Below are 15,123 nucleotides of genomic sequence, written 5' to 3' on the forward strand. Positions count from 1 at the left end.
TCTCTCTCTTTCTCTCTCTCTCTCTCTCTCTCTCTCTCTCTCCCTCTCTCATACTGGGTTCTGAACCAAGGGTCTTTGCACTGACTTACACGCCCAACTTTAAAAATGTTTTCTTTTGAGACAGAGTCTCACTAAGTCACTAAGTTACCTAGGCTAGGCTCAAACTTGGGATCGCTTTCCTCAGCCTCGAAGAGCACAGGGATTACCAGCCTGCCCTGCTGTATTTTTTTATGCTTATTCTCCTCTTTTTCTGCCTTTTTGGGGGTCAGCAAATACTGCTGTTTAGTTTCAATTCCTTGATTGGCTTATTAGACTATTTCTTTGCATTGTTTTCCCCTAGATGTTTCTTCAGGAATTACCATATGCTTCCTTCCTGCATCATCATCTACCTTGAATTGCTATCTTATTACTCTGTATGAAGAGAGGAAAATTTATACCTGCACAACTCGAGCTCAGCTTGGGCAACTCAGCGACTCAGTGAGACCCTGTCTCAAAACATCAGAAAAGGGACTGGGGATGCAGCTCACTGCAAAGGCGTAGAGTTCATGCCCCAGAACCAAATAAGACAAACAATAAATAAAATAAATTTTAAAAGGGCTGGGAATATAGCTCATATTCTGACACCGAGCTGGTATTAAAATTTTTAGATAATCATGTATCTTTTAATGAAATTAAGGAAAAAGGAGAGAGAGAGAGAGAGAGAGAGAGAGAATCTCCCATGGTTTATTTCAGCGTCTCCAGGGTTGTTTATTGCTCACTGTAGACCTGAAGTAGCCTCTGGTCATCTCGAGCATTTCTCCTCAGGATGAGGAGCTCCTGTTAGCATTTCTTGTTGGGAGGTTTGTTGGCAGCAAGTTTTTTCAGTTTTCTTTATCTATAAATTATGGGGCCTTGAGGGGCTGGGGATATAGCTTAGTGGCACAGCGCCTTGCTTGGCAAGCACAAGGTCCTGAGTTCAATTCCCGGTACCAAACAAAAAATTATGGGGTCTCTTGGTAATTCCTTTAGTAAGATTTCTAGTCCCCTGCCTCCCATTATATAGTCTACATTTTAGAAGTAATCTTTTTTCCTCTTTTTATTAGTATGTGCTTGTGATACACAATCAATGCATCCATCACAGGGAATTGGAGATTTTATATATATATATCTCATATCTTGATCCTTTTCACTTCCCCTTCCTTCCTCATCTCCTTCCTGCCCCCCCCCCATTTCCAGGTGCCTGTCCCATCTCCACAAAGTCCATCTCCCTGCTTCCTTTCATCCACCTCTCACCTTGCTCTTTATTTATACTTTGGTTTCTCATATACATAAAACTATGTGATATTTAGCCTTCTGTGCCTGACTTATGTCACTTAGCATTAATGTCTCAGGATGCACCCGTTTTCCCACAAATGACTCAAATGTATCTCTCTTTATGGCAGAGTAGTGCTCCGTTGTGTATAAATACCACATTTCCTTCATCTATGATCTGTTGGTGACCACGTAAGCTGTTTCCAAGATGTAGCTGCTATGAGTTGTGCCGCCGTAACCAGGAGTGCTCCCGGGTCACTGTAATACGATACTTTTAACTCTTTGGGAAGATACCTAGAAGGGGAATAGCTGGGTCAAATGGAATTTCTATGTTTAGCTTTTTGAGGACTCTCCATACTGATTTCCATAGTGATTGTATTAGTTTACATTCCCACCAGCAATGTAGAAGGGCTTCTTTTTCCCCACAAGGTCAACAGCGTTTTTTTTTAAGCCTTAATGACAGTCACTCTCTCTAGAGTAAGATGGAATCTCAGTGTTTTTCTAATTTCTGTTTCCCTAATACCCAGAAATGCTGAACATTAACTATTTATACTTGTCTTTTTGAGAAGTGTCTGTTCATTACAACTGCTCATTTTTTATTGGGTCTTTCAATGTAAAGGGTCTAATTTTTTTTGTTTTTTTATTCCAGATATTAGTCCTCTGTCTGAGGAATAGCTGGCAAAAAAAAAAAAAAAAAATCCCATTCTGTAGGTTTCTTCCTGCGCTGTTGGTTGTTTCCTCTGCATTTAGATGCTTTTTAATTTGATAGGATCCCATTTGTTGATGGGTACTGTTACTCTTCTGCAGTTGCAGTTCATTCAAGAAGTTCTTGCCTGTACCCGTGTCAAGAATTTTTACCAAGTCTATGTTCCAGCAGACGCAGTGTTTCTGTGTCTATATCTAGGTCTTTGATCTGCTTTGGTTTGGTTTTGGTACAAAATAAGACATGTGGATCTAGATTCATTCTTCCACAGGTGGAGAATGAGCTTGCCCAGCGCTGTTTGTTACAGAGGCTGTCTTTCCTCCAGCGTATGTGTCTCGGCTCCTTTGTCAAAGATCGTCTGGCTGAAAGTACCTGAGGTTGTTTCTGTGTCCTCAGTTCTGTTGTTTTGATCCACACGTCTGTTTTTGTGCCAGTACCGTGCTGTTTTTTCTTCTAACCACTGTAGCGTTGTGATAGCACCTGAAATCTGGGATTGTGATGCTTCGTGCTTTGTGCTTGTTGCCCAGGACTGCTTTTGCTATTCTGGGTCTCTTCTGGTTCCATATAAGTTTTAGGACTATTTTTCATAATTCTGAGAAGAATCATGTTAATATTTTTATTGTGATTGCATTAAAACTATATACCATTTTTGGTGATAGGGCCATTTTGACAGCATTGGCTCTGCCTATTCAGGAGAAGGGAATGTCTTTCTATTTTCTCGTGTCCTCTTCAATCCCTTTTTTCCGAGAACTATACTCTGTTACAGAGGTCTTTCGCTGCTTTGGTTAGGTAAATTTCTAGGTACTTAATTTTTTAACCTATCATAAATGGTATTTTCCCGATTTCTTTCTCCATGGGTTCATGGCAGTATACAAAAACACTATTGAAGGGGCTGGGGATTTAGCTCAGCGGCAAAAGCGCCTGCCTGGCAAGCGCAAGGTTGTGAGTTCGGTTCCTGGTACCGGAGGAAAAAAAAAAAAAAAAAAAACACTATTGATTTTTTGTGTACTGATGTTTTATCCTGTGACTTGCTGAACTTATTCTTGGAGGCTTTTGGTGGAGTTTTCGGGATCTTCTCTGTAGAGGATCACATTGTCAGTGAATAAGGATAGTTTGACTTCTTCCCGTCCTGTACATATCTCTTTTCTTTCTTTCTCTTGCCTGATCATGCCGGCTAAAGTACCAAGCACTACGGTGAACATGAATGGTGACAGTGGACCACCTTGTCTTATTCCTTATAGAAATAATCCTTGATAGCAGTTTAATGTATTTCTTCTCTGAAATTTTCTATGAAAACACACTTACACTCGCACATACATCCATAAGCACACTCAGACATACTTGCACATACAAACACACACACACACACACACACACACACACACCCCTCTTGGACAGTTGGGGATAGGCCTGGGTTCTGCTGGCTGCTTATCCTCCCTCAAATTAAACTATGTTCATTTCTGTGAGTTGGCCTCTTTCACGGTTTCAAGACACATGCTTGTTACAAGTAGAGCAGGAAGTATAGTTTGTTTTTCAGCCTTTCAAACGTGAGATGCCTAAGATTAAGGATCTTTCCAAGGTAAATAAATCTCTGTGTCTGAACAGCCTGTCACTACCCTGGGGCAGGCAACCAGCTCATCTTAGAGAACAATTCTACACTTCTGTGTATGGCAAGTAACCACTGGTGCGGACTCAGACAGGTCATTCATAGGACTTTCAAACACAGTAGTCTGATTCCTTGTAACTGAGTCTGCCAAGATAAGCATGGTATTTCCCCATGATAAAGAAGGTGTCCAGAAGGAGCTTAGAGACCACAGCGGCACTCTCAGCTCGGATTCCTGCCAGGTGCTGCCTTGCACACAACATTTAACCATCTCTAACGTTTATAAAGAATGTGAAAAATGTGTCTAATGCCAGTCTCCATAATGACAGCTAAAGGCATTGCATTCTTACTGTGATCTGCGCACTTTACGCGCATTAACCCACGAAGCCCTGGGAACAGCGCCCTGTGTAGGTCCCATTATTCCCCACTTTACAGATGGAGGAGCTAAGACACAGAAGTTGCTATGCTCGCGTGTCTAGTACATGGAAGAGCAAGATGTGAATGCTGGTAGTGTGGCTTCTGCGGCCCTTCCTTTCCTTCACTTTATCTATGGTGCCCCTTAGTCACCAGTGTCACCGTTACGGAGTGACATGTTTTTAGCATCCAATTATAATGCCTGGAATTGCTGACTTTGTAGAGCTCCCACTGAGAGCAAGGAGCCCGACGTGTTATCCAGTGTTAATTCCGTAGCTGCTGTGATCGTAGGACCGGGGGCAACATGACTGCGCCTTACTAGAGATTTCAGCGCAACACCTGGGAAACAGCTGCAGGAACCCAGGCGGCCGCCAGCTGGACCCCTCACTCGGAGGCTCCTCGGGAGAGCAGATGGTCTCCATCCCAAGCCCACCAGAGATAAGAATCCGAGCCATACATCAGTGGCGTTCAATGGGTGGCTGTTTGGCATGGGGTCTAGAAGTGCTCAGTGCCTGCTTTGATTAATCACATGTATCCACTGAGTCTCCCAAGAGAATTATATGCACACGGTTGATGGCAGTGACAGGAACTCAGAGCACTGCTTCCTTCTTGCCTTGTAATCTTCACCCCCAACACTGAGAAATCTGATAAAGCCTGTTAGGAAACCACAAGGCCTCGGGACTTCTCCTCCCCCAGTGCCAGTCTTACTACCAGATGGTACGGACCCTGGAGGAAGGGCGTCCCTCAGTTGTCTGAGAGCCCTGTGGCAGGAAATAAAGGGAGAGAGTGACTGAGAGAAGAGAGCGAGAGCAAAGCAGCCCAGGTCCTTCCTGCCACCACTAACAGATTCTACCACACAGTCATCCTGGTCGCTAGTGAGTGTGGACATCAGATCTGGTATCCAACCACTGTAGCATCAGGCTAGGGCAGTCATGGACATCACAGTATGACTGAGGGGGTGAGGACTTTAAAGAAGACTATAAGGAAATATAGCAAGTGATTGTGTCTAAATGGTAAGATTTTAGTATTTTGGCACTTATTTTTAGAATTTCTCATAATAAGCACAAATGCATTACTTTCAAAATGGAAAGATATATTTAACTTCTAACCCAAGAACAGGATCAAGTACAGTGTTAGACAAATTATGCTTGCTGGAATAGCAGTGAAAAAAAGCATCTGTGAAGTTTTACCATCAACGGAGGCTTTGGGAGGAAAGCAGCCATCTAGCAGCCTTAAGACTGGGAATGATGCTGGGAGTGGTGGCGCATGCCTGTAACCCCAGCACCCAGGAGGCTGAGGCAGGAGGATCCATGAAAGTTCAAGGCCAACATGGGCTGCAAAGTGAGTTCGAGGCCAGCCTGAACTACATAGTGAAACCCTGTCTCAAAAAGAAAAAAGAGAGGAAAAAAAATGCTGAGAGTGATAGAAACTCTGTTGTTTTTACTGCATCAAATTTACTGGTTTGTTGTGGTTTGCAGCTTCCGTGGAGTGGGTGTGACTTTCATCTCTGGCTCGGATGTCAAGGCCCTGGGACTGAGAGCTCTATTTCTTTTCACCTCTCTTGTTTATCCCCTATTTCATCCACTACCTAGGAAATCACTGCAGGAGCTCAGCTCAGCTTGGTTAGTCAACCGCACCAGCATGGTCCAACTACTTGTCGAAGCCAGCAGGCGCTCTGAGCTATGAGTTATACATCAAATAACCAAGCTAATGTCATATTCTCCCTGTCTCTCCAGCCCCTCCTCAAAGATCAGCTGAGGAACCTCATGTGGAGACAGATTTGACCGCCCCGGAAAAGGAAGACGATGAGATGAAAGTTGAAGTCAAGGTAAAATCACCATGTATGGATAGAAATTTCTGATAGGAGAGATCACTGCTGTAATTACCGGTAAATCAACCAGCTGTGTTCCCTACCACGCTCTGAAGTTGCGTCCGTGACGGCGTGTAGTACAGACCAGAGCTCTCAAGAGCCAAGGAGGATTTTTTTCTTCTTTTTCTTTCTTTTTAATTGCGACTACAAATGTATACTGTTTAATCATGTAAGTAACTACTGGTAGATATTGCTTTATTGAGGAAGAAGTCATTTTATTCATTCCTGTAATCTGACTCATAGTTAAAGTTGGGAAAACTGTGTAGAAAAGAGCATGAAAGTTGCTTAGAGCTGCACGCACTCACACACACACACACATGCGCGCACACGTGAGCTCTGAATAAGCTCAGGCAATGGCACCCATATGAATTTCTTGGTGTTGATATTACACTATGGTCCAATGAGGTGTTAACATGGGAGGAGGTGGGGGAAGGGCATGGGGACTTCCCCATGTGTTTCTTTGCTGCTTCCTGTGACTATACAATTACTTCAAAATAAAAGAAAAAAGGTGTAAGCTTTGGAAATCAGGCAGACCTGGGTTAAAGCCACATCCCTTCTCTAAGCCTCAGTTTCTTGTCTGTAAAAATAAGGATGACAGGACCTAGGTGTGGTGGCACACATCTGTAATCACAGCGCTCTGGGCAGCTGAGGCAGGAGGACTGCAAGTTGAGGGGCATTCCCTCTCCACCACCGTCCCCTGCCCTACCCCCTGGCAACTTAGCAACTTAGCAAGAACCTATCTCAAAAGAAAAAATAAATTTAAAAAACAGCTGAGGGTATAGCTCCGTGTGAAGGCTCTGGGTCCAATCCCCAGCACTGGAAAAACAAACAAACAAACAACAACAAAAGACAGCTCCCTCCTAAGACTAGTTTGAGCATGAAATGGAAATTGAAAAATCTCCCAACACCATGTACTTGGGAAGGAGCATTATATTTACAAACCCAATTAAAATGAATTGTGATAGAAAATTGGGTGTTTAAAATTTTTTAAATTTATTACAGTACAAGACATTGCCTTTAATCCCTGTCAAAATCCTCCTCCTCATTTGGAACACACTCGCCCGTCGCTCTCGCCGCTTCCTGAAGCAGTTCTAGAGGTCCTTTTTTGTGAGTGTCTTTAGCTGCGCTGTTGTGGCTGCCTTGATGCCCGGTATTGATTCAAAATATTTCCCTCCCGTGGTCACTTTGACTTTGAGGAAGAGCCAAAAGTTCCAGGGTCCCAGACCTGGTGAGTAGGGCGGCTAAGGACACACTGTGGTGTTTTTATGAGCCCGCCTTTCTGCTAGACGGAACTCAGCGGTAGCAGTCACTGTATTTTTATCACGCTCCATAAAGACTTCCAGAACTGCTTCAAAAAGTGGCGAGAAGAATGGAATACACGTATTCAAAGAGGGGGGATTAATGGCAATGTGTTTCTACCGTAATTTGTGTTACATAGAAACATTCCCTGTATGTTCTGATCACCCCTTGCATGCTGATACATAGCAATCCAAGAAAGGTTTCCTTTCCCACCCTGAAAATCCGCCATCCCGCTGGACTGTGGTCCTGAGGTCAGTGGATCATGGGCTCAGCGAAACTTCAGCAACAGTTGGATCCATCGTCTGCACAGAAGCCACAGAACTCCACTAACCCATCAGGAGCCAGGCTGAGAGCGAGTCAGGCTTTTCTTCCCGAGCCAGAAACTGTGGGAACTGAAGTTCCCAGCTGATCTCTTATAGAGAGGAAGCTGCATTTGTCTGCCAACTTGTTAGTCATCCTCCTGAACTTGGGACAGATTAGGATGCCGCCAGTGCTTCTCCTGTGAATTCCGTGCTTGGAGGAGTTGCATCACCGTGTCTCCTGGAGTTAGGAAACCCTTTGCAATTTCATACTGCATGATCAGCCACCTAGAGAAGGGAGTAGCAATCTTTTGAAATGGGTAAATATAATGGAACTTCTCCTGACTTGACCCTCACAAAGTGCATGGAATCATTAAGTAACATTCAAAAGGTTTAACCGTGGTCATCTTCAAAAATAAACGCTGGCCTATCCCTTTCTGTACCTTGGTCTCCGGAGAGAACATCACGTCTGCAGGTGAGGGTGTGTCCTGTGAACCAAAGCCTGGATCTGGCCCCGGAACTCATATGCTCTTACTGTTCACTGTGACAGGTTTCAGCAGGATTCCTGTCTCTGTGATTCACTTGGGTCACCTTGAGACAGCACACATTTATGGCCTGCACACTCTAGAAGATGCCATGGGAATTAGTACATGGAGGTTCTCTGTAAGAAAATTCAAATTGGAGTTAATTATCCCCGTAGTTGTGAGTGGTAAATGTGAAATCTATTATTTTATCTGTTGAACAAAATAGATAAGCAGAGATAGGAACTGAATCAGAGGCCTAAAGCCTTGGAGAGCACTGTGGAGAGCCCTCGGAGCACTGACCACTGGACTTCTAGCCACTTCCTTCCCCTGCTGTGCTGCTTATTTCATTCAGACTCCACGACAGTCCTCCGGAGAGGCTGCCAGCTCTGTGTGCAGACAGATCGCATCTCAGCAAGCACAGCGTGGGTTAAAGTCGTGTTTCTCTGCTTTAATTGTTTTCCTTCCTGTTAACTTGCTTGTGTATTTAATGAAGGGCTTTTCCCACAACTGCGTGTATGCTAACAGTCAAGGTGGTAGAGGAAACGGGGTAGGAACTGCGGCTTGTAAAGATCTTGGCTGCAAGAAGAAATATAAAACCATAAAATCAGGAACAACACGAAGAAGAATAAAGTGGATTATACACAAAATCCCCAGATCCTAGACTGAAAAGTTAATTCAGGACCAATAAATGTGATGAATGTTTTGTAAGCTGGGTTGTACTACCAGGAAAATCGTTATTCTAAAATATGTAAGGAAACTAATAAGGAGGAAAAGGGTGTAGATTCATGTGTGCGTGGACCATAGGTTCTTACAGGGGAACAAGGCAGGGACTAACCCCAGCACTGACAGACAACCAGGATGGGCGGAGCGTGCCGCTTGCTCTGAGGGGCAGTTCTGCAATCCTCTTGGCCTTAGGCCTAGAATTGAAATACGAAATGATTTCCCAGCCAGTGTAACAGAGTGAGTCATCCTTTGTGATGCTCCCTCTTATCCTGAAGTGTAAATACTTCGAAAAAAAATAGCTCTGAATCACAACAATTCGCGCTTGCTCCTAGATTCACTGCTACTTCTGTCTGGAAGTAAGAACCTGGCACGGCGGGCCAGTTACCAGCAGATTCATTCCCCAGAAGGACACCCCCTCTCCCCGTGGATATGCGTCAATTCTTGATATATGACAAGCCCAAACTGACAAGGTGGCTGAGATTGTCCCCTGGGGCATGTGGCAGTGGTGCCCCCATGTGCCAACCTGACTGGGAAAGCCCAGAGGTGGAAGTGACACTGTGGTTACTGGCAGTGAGACAGCTCTTTCCACTTCTTTACATCACAACAGGAAGCGTGACTTCTGGGAGCAGCTTTCCCGGGCTGTCACACCACAGCCTCTTCCGGAGACAGAAGCCCGGAGCTGCCGAGAACACCTTTCTTCCTGAGGTGAACCCACAGGACACAAGGAAGGGCAAACGGTGTTCTGGGCACTTGTCCAAGCCTACAGTAGCAGAGGCCTTTCCTGGCTTCTGCGCCAATAGGCTCTCCAATCTAAAAAGATATGGATATTATAAAGCAGAGGCTAGAGGGGAAGGGAAAGGCGAGAGGACCATCGCCACCCCTGACTGAGGCCAGACCTTGTGCGGGGCCGTGGACCAGACTCCATCTCCCGCCCTCAGAGCCTGTGAGGGGCTTAAAACTAGTAGTTTATTAATCTAGCAGTTTACTTTTGCACCTAACCTAATTTACCTATGTGATTATTTATTAATCTACCAAGCCTGCAGTTCACTTAATCTCTTACACCCTAAAGCTCTCTTCTGCAAGATGAAGATAAATAACAACTTCATGGGTGGTTACTTCAACGAGAAGCACATGGAAAGCACCCAGCGGGATGAGGGTAGCTGACGCATACCATGTTCTTAGAAAATTTTAGCTCCTCCTTAATCCTGTGTCTATAGACAGAATGTTCTGGGTAAAAACTGAGAACAAGCTGAAGGAAGATGAGATTCAGGCCCTAAGTGGGATTCTCCTACCCTTTTTGCCAAAGACTAACAGATCAAAGGTCATCATTAGTTCCTTTATTTTCACGCTGTGACTCCCACAAGTTTTTATTTAAGTTTTCTGCCTCAGCTATGAGCATACTTCCGCACTCGCCTTCTAGCGTCAGAGCTGACGAGGGATTCAAGGCTGCCAGCAAGTGCCTGAGGCAGCGGCAGCCACGCCCGCTGGGGTTTCCAGGTTGGAGATTCTCAAAGCTTTCTGCACACCTCAGCTTGGAGACGCTCAGTGTTGCAGATTCCCAGGCACCACCACAAAGATCTCAAACCAAGGAGGTCTGGGGTTAGGCGCAGGGATCTGAATTCTCAACTTGGATACTCGGGACAAGGATCCCATTTCTCTAACCTCAGGCCTCAGGCTGCATTCAGAGGTCATGGAGACTTGGGATGAAGGAGAACTCAGCAGGTTGGATCTGGTCTCTGGGGTTAATACAGACTTCAACATTTAGAGGAGACAATTGGTGACTGTATTAAACTATGAGAATTTATGTTTACTGAGGAAGTGGAATAAGAAAAAAGAGAGACTGGTGTTAAGATCTGTTGGCCTTGACCTTTGACCTATAATTTTTTTTATTTTAAAGAGACCAAGAACAATAAAAATGATACACAATTTCAAAACAAGATGATAGGAAATTAACAATGGTTATTGACTCTGGCTAGAATATTTGATGGATCTCATTTGGGGAGCTTATTTAGCTCAATTTAATGTATTTTAGGGCAACTGCTATGTATCATATGAGAATTATTTTATCATTGAGCCTAAACTCGGGAAGTTTGCATGGTCCACAAGGGAAAGGCATATATGCAATAAATTATAATATAAAGCAAAAGGACGTATCTGTAGTTAAAGGAATATAGTATGTCGAAGCATAGAGAAGGAAAGGTGGACTTTGAACTCCCCCTTAAAGAATATATGCCACTTTGAAGGTAAGATGAGACAAAGATACAAAGGCTCAGAAGTCTGAGGGCCATCGGCTGTTCTGGGAATGTTTTCGGGGAAGACAGGTTACTGAAGACAGGTTGAGGACGTTCACAGGAGGAGGGCATGTGCGTGTTAGAAAGGTAACTCTGTCACACGGTGAAGACAGATGAAGGTGAGAGCCTGTGGACGGCGGCAGGAGAAAGGAAGTTGGGCAGAAAGCACACACTTTGACCCAAGTGTTTTTGACATTGCTGGGAACACCCTAGACTTGAAGAGAAAGTGTGGTGAATGAGGGAGTAGATCGAGACAGAGGTGATAAGGGGAAGAGTTTAGCAGACGGAGAAGGAAGGTACTGACAAGAACTCTGAGGTCGCCATCTTGAGTCCTCATGGGATGGGTTTGTTGGCCAAGGTAAAGGACCCCAGAGGGGCAGAAGGAAGTAGGATTTACAAAGGCTGAGTTCATAGGATCTCAGAAATCTGTAACAGCAACCTATACCCTGTCTTCACGTCCGATGGGTGATGCTGCCTATGACCGCGGCCCTCCCCACACCATTGGTACCAGGAAGTCAACCCATTGGCCTTGCAGCTATGCGGGAACCAATGGTGAACAAGCTTAGGGGCCAAGTTTGCCAAGCCAAACATTGGCCGAATAAGGCACTTTTCTGATTTGCGATTTTATGGATGAGTGAAGATTTACAGACAAAAAATGAAGTTCCATTGGCATGTATGCACTGAGATTAACCGTCACGTGAAATGAACAGCCTGAGAAACTTCAGGACATGTGGCATCTTCTTTTCAACAGCCTTGGTGCGCTGGTACCCTTTTCTTGGCTTGGGAATGGGGGCAGAGTGTCATGTGACACGTCCCCCACTTTCTGATATTTTAAAGAGAATTATAGCTATACAAAGTCGTGTTAATGCAACATTGGCGGTCAGCTTACGAAGACATTTTGCCTATGAAGAAAATATTGCGAATAGTTTTGATTAATTAGTCTAGCCTATAAAAGCTGATTTAGTGGATAAGAAAATTGATCTAATGAGTAACAAAACAAGGTAGGAAATTTAAGCTCTTAGATATAAGAGCCCCTGGGGAAAATTTGAAATAGATGAAGTTTGCGGTTAAGCCCCGTTTCCTTATCTTTCTCTAACCATTTCCACAAACCTTGGGACCACTTAGGCCTGTTCTTCAGCGCTGCCTTTCCCCTCCACTGGGCTTCTTCGGTCTGTAAAACGCCCTGAATCCTTCCCTTCCCCGGCCTGGAAGCCGCGCCCCTGCAGCTCGGGGTCGGGTGCGTGTGGAGGTCGCAGACGTCTGAATGCGCCAGTTCACAGCGGTGCAGCCCACGGCCCTTCCCTCTCCTGGAGAGGCTTGTCGCCAACACAGGGACACGCTGCCCACGTTTCCAAAGGGGTCGTTAAGCAGTGGGTTTTTCAAGCAGTGGCAGTGAAAGGAAAGGTAAAAGCGCCGGAAAGAGCAGCGAGGTGGAGCCCGCAGGGCAGTCCCCGAAGCTTCTCCAAGCGGGTTCTGCAGAAGGGAGGGACTGCTGAGCCCGCCGCGCCGGGCTGGGTTTATGACTCAGGGCTGCATCTCACAGAACAGCGGGGACCCTGACTACAGGTGGCCCATTCGGGAGGGTTCCCCTTTCCCTTTCCGTCCTGCTCTCTACCTCCTCTCCCATTTCAGAACATTCTGATAATTTTACATCAATTCTTACTTGACGTACCTCATTTTATCCCGCGTCTTCATGGCTAATTTACATACTTGGTAATTTAATTTACAATGCCAGAAAATGCTTTGGCTCTAACTTCATTATCACTCTGGGCTTTAAACGAAGAGGGGGGTGCAAGCCCTTCGTGTCTGATTTTCTTCTCTCTCTCAAAATTGTTCTTTTTTTAAATAAATGTGATAATATGGCAAATAATACCTTCGTCTTAGATTTGCAGATACCATTGCCTGAAAAAAGTTGGAATTGATGTTCCTTTCCACACATTCCAAAAATCATACAGTGAAATCATTTAACTTCAGGAAACAACTAATTTGATTTCATTCAAAAGTCGCTGTCTCCTCTTAGGAAAGAAAAAAAGAATTTTAATCAAATTAGCTATTGATACTTTTCCAAATACACATTTTAAAAAGATTTATATATTCTTCAGAGAAGTTGAAGTAAAAGTTTTTGTTTTTGTTTTACGAATTCCTCCAGGTTAGGGATTAGCCTCGCTCACTCCCGCTTTTGAAGGCACGTATTTCTTTTAAAATCTGGGAGAGACAGAATAAGTACATTCTGTAAGTTTGCTGAGAAGACAGGAGAGGTCGGCACTCAGGGTGCTGCTAGAGAACGTGTATTTTTGGTTGGTGTCACTGTGACAGGCGAGAGAGGCTGGGGTCGGGGTGAGTTGAGGGGGATGACAGTTGAACCCAAAACCGTTCCCAGCCAGCCTGCCTGCCTACACTGCCAGCCCTTTTTTCCTGAGGGCAAAATGACCATAAAAGGAAAGCGGCTTCCAACAAGATTGGCCTCCAGATTGTGTAATTTATGAAACAGCTTCTCCTCCAGGCTTCCCCTCTACTGTCAAACCCAAAGTCAAGGTGGCTGAAGGGAAAACAGGATGTGCCTTGGAGAGAAACTCTTCTGCTTTAAAAGAGTATCACTTTATAATTCGGTGGCATGCATAAGGAATCTCTAACAAAGAGATAAAGGAGCCATTGCTAGCTGGTCTGAAGTCAGTTTTCTGGCTCTGCTCTTTGATAAGGAGCTTTTACTTGAGTAGGCCCTCTTCCTTCCTGAGCTTCCAGGAAAGGCTATTTAGAATTTTCCCCAAAGTACTCTGGATACAATTTCAGTGTCCATCTCAAAATCAGCAGCAATAGCTTTGTATTTTGTTTTCTAAGCAGAGAGATGTGTCATAGCCAAACCCACATCTCCCTCATTTTGTACAGAAGAAAATAAATGCCTGGAGAGATTGAGAGACACCCCTGACATCTATCCCGCAGCTAGAGCTCTAATCGCGTGATCAAACCTTTCATGTCGATGTCATTATTCCTGTTTGACAGAAGAAAAAGTGAAGGCACAGAAATCTTACCCAAGGACATTCTTAAATAAAAGCCAAGCATTGCCACTCTCTCATTCACGTTTGTGTTTTTTTCACTCCATAAGAGGTTTTAAACTAGAGCTCAGATGATGGTAGTGAACCCAGTTTGGTGGGTTTAGTAGCATTGAAAGATAAATTAAATAGAGTGAAAGGGGAAAGCGTAATTTCCAAATAAGGCACAGCAGGGCTGGGAGTGTGGTTCAGTGGCACGGTGCTTACCTAGCGTATGCAAGGCTCTAGCTTCAGTCCCCAACTCCACCAGTAACAGTAATTATAAATGTGATAATAAAAATAACAACAGAATGGGTCACATCAGTTACATACTGGAAAAAGGTTTTCCCATGCATGTATTTGTGTGAGATGGTACACGTGTCGGGCTGTGGTCACACTCTGAAAGTCACTGCCCTAGAACATGACTAATCTGTCTAAAGCGTAACAAAGCCTTGGTGTACAGGGCAGCTACCTCCCCGCGGGCTTTTACCGAAGCAGAACCCACACCATCTGAACACCATTCCGATACACTTTCAACAGCACCGGTGATGTTGGAATCCACGAAATCGGTTGGCAGAAGCAGCTCCCTGTGCCCCCACCCCAACTGTCTGACACCTATGCAGAAGCAGAACACAGACCGATGCAACCAGTCCACGTATCCACAAACCCCAGCAAGCTTTTGTGTGCGACAGTCTATATAAATTGGAGATCCGTCATTGTTCAGTATAAAAGGTGACAAAGTCCAAAGCTATGCCTTGTACTTGTCTACCACTACATGATGGTGAAACAAGAGACCCTATAATCTGCCCCACAAACAACAGACCAATGGAGCTGGAAAGAATACAGTTTGCTCCATAAAGCAGAAGCCGGTTTCACAGTGGGAGGAAAGTGGTTCCTCTTTATGAAAGCCCTGCATTATGTGTTGGAGACCCAAAGAGGAGTGAGACTGGGGTTCTGAATCCAATGGATAATTCAGACATAAACTAAAAAGATACAGAACTAAAAAGAAGATGCACTGTAATCTTAGCTGCTGTGTTAATTAGTCCAGTTTTATATAGAAAATATGAAGAAAGAACTT

General features: G+C 44.5%; 2 protein-coding genes across 13 annotated transcripts in view; one reads left to right on the top strand and one right to left on the bottom strand.

Moving 5' to 3' along the window:
- Positions 1-15,123, top strand: part of Mcf2l2 (MCF.2 cell line derived transforming sequence-like 2) — a 223,572-nt gene that overhangs the window by 114,741 nt on the left and 93,708 nt on the right. For all 11 annotated transcript variants that reach the window (XM_013513459.1, XM_013513464.1, XM_013513458.1 and 8 more), the window contains one exon: positions 5,747-5,838. In XM_013513459.1, the coding sequence (XP_013368913.1) occupies positions 5,747-5,838 (92 nt within the window). The remainder of the gene's footprint in view (positions 1-5,746; positions 5,839-15,123) is intronic.
- The window catches only part of B3gnt5 (UDP-GlcNAc:betaGal beta-1,3-N-acetylglucosaminyltransferase 5), a 31,935-nt gene continuing 23,825 nt past the window's right edge, over positions 7,014-15,123 (bottom strand). Inside the window, exons 4-5 of one of the 2 annotated variants that reach the window (XR_001233722.1) lie at positions 7,922-8,139; positions 7,014-7,766 (exon numbers count right to left, since the gene is read on the bottom strand). The gene's annotated coding sequence lies outside the window, so the exon portion shown is untranslated. Of the gene's footprint in view, positions 7,767-7,921; positions 8,140-13,203; positions 13,222-15,123 lie in introns of those variants that run through there. The other variant, XR_001233723.1, reaches the window with a different exon arrangement.

This window comes from Chinchilla lanigera, unplaced genomic scaffold, assembly GCF_000276665.1.
Source record: "Chinchilla lanigera isolate Chin_1 unplaced genomic scaffold, ChiLan1.0 scaffold00019, whole genome shotgun sequence".
In the NCBI taxonomy this organism is placed as follows: domain Eukaryota; kingdom Metazoa; phylum Chordata; class Mammalia; order Rodentia; family Chinchillidae; genus Chinchilla; species Chinchilla lanigera.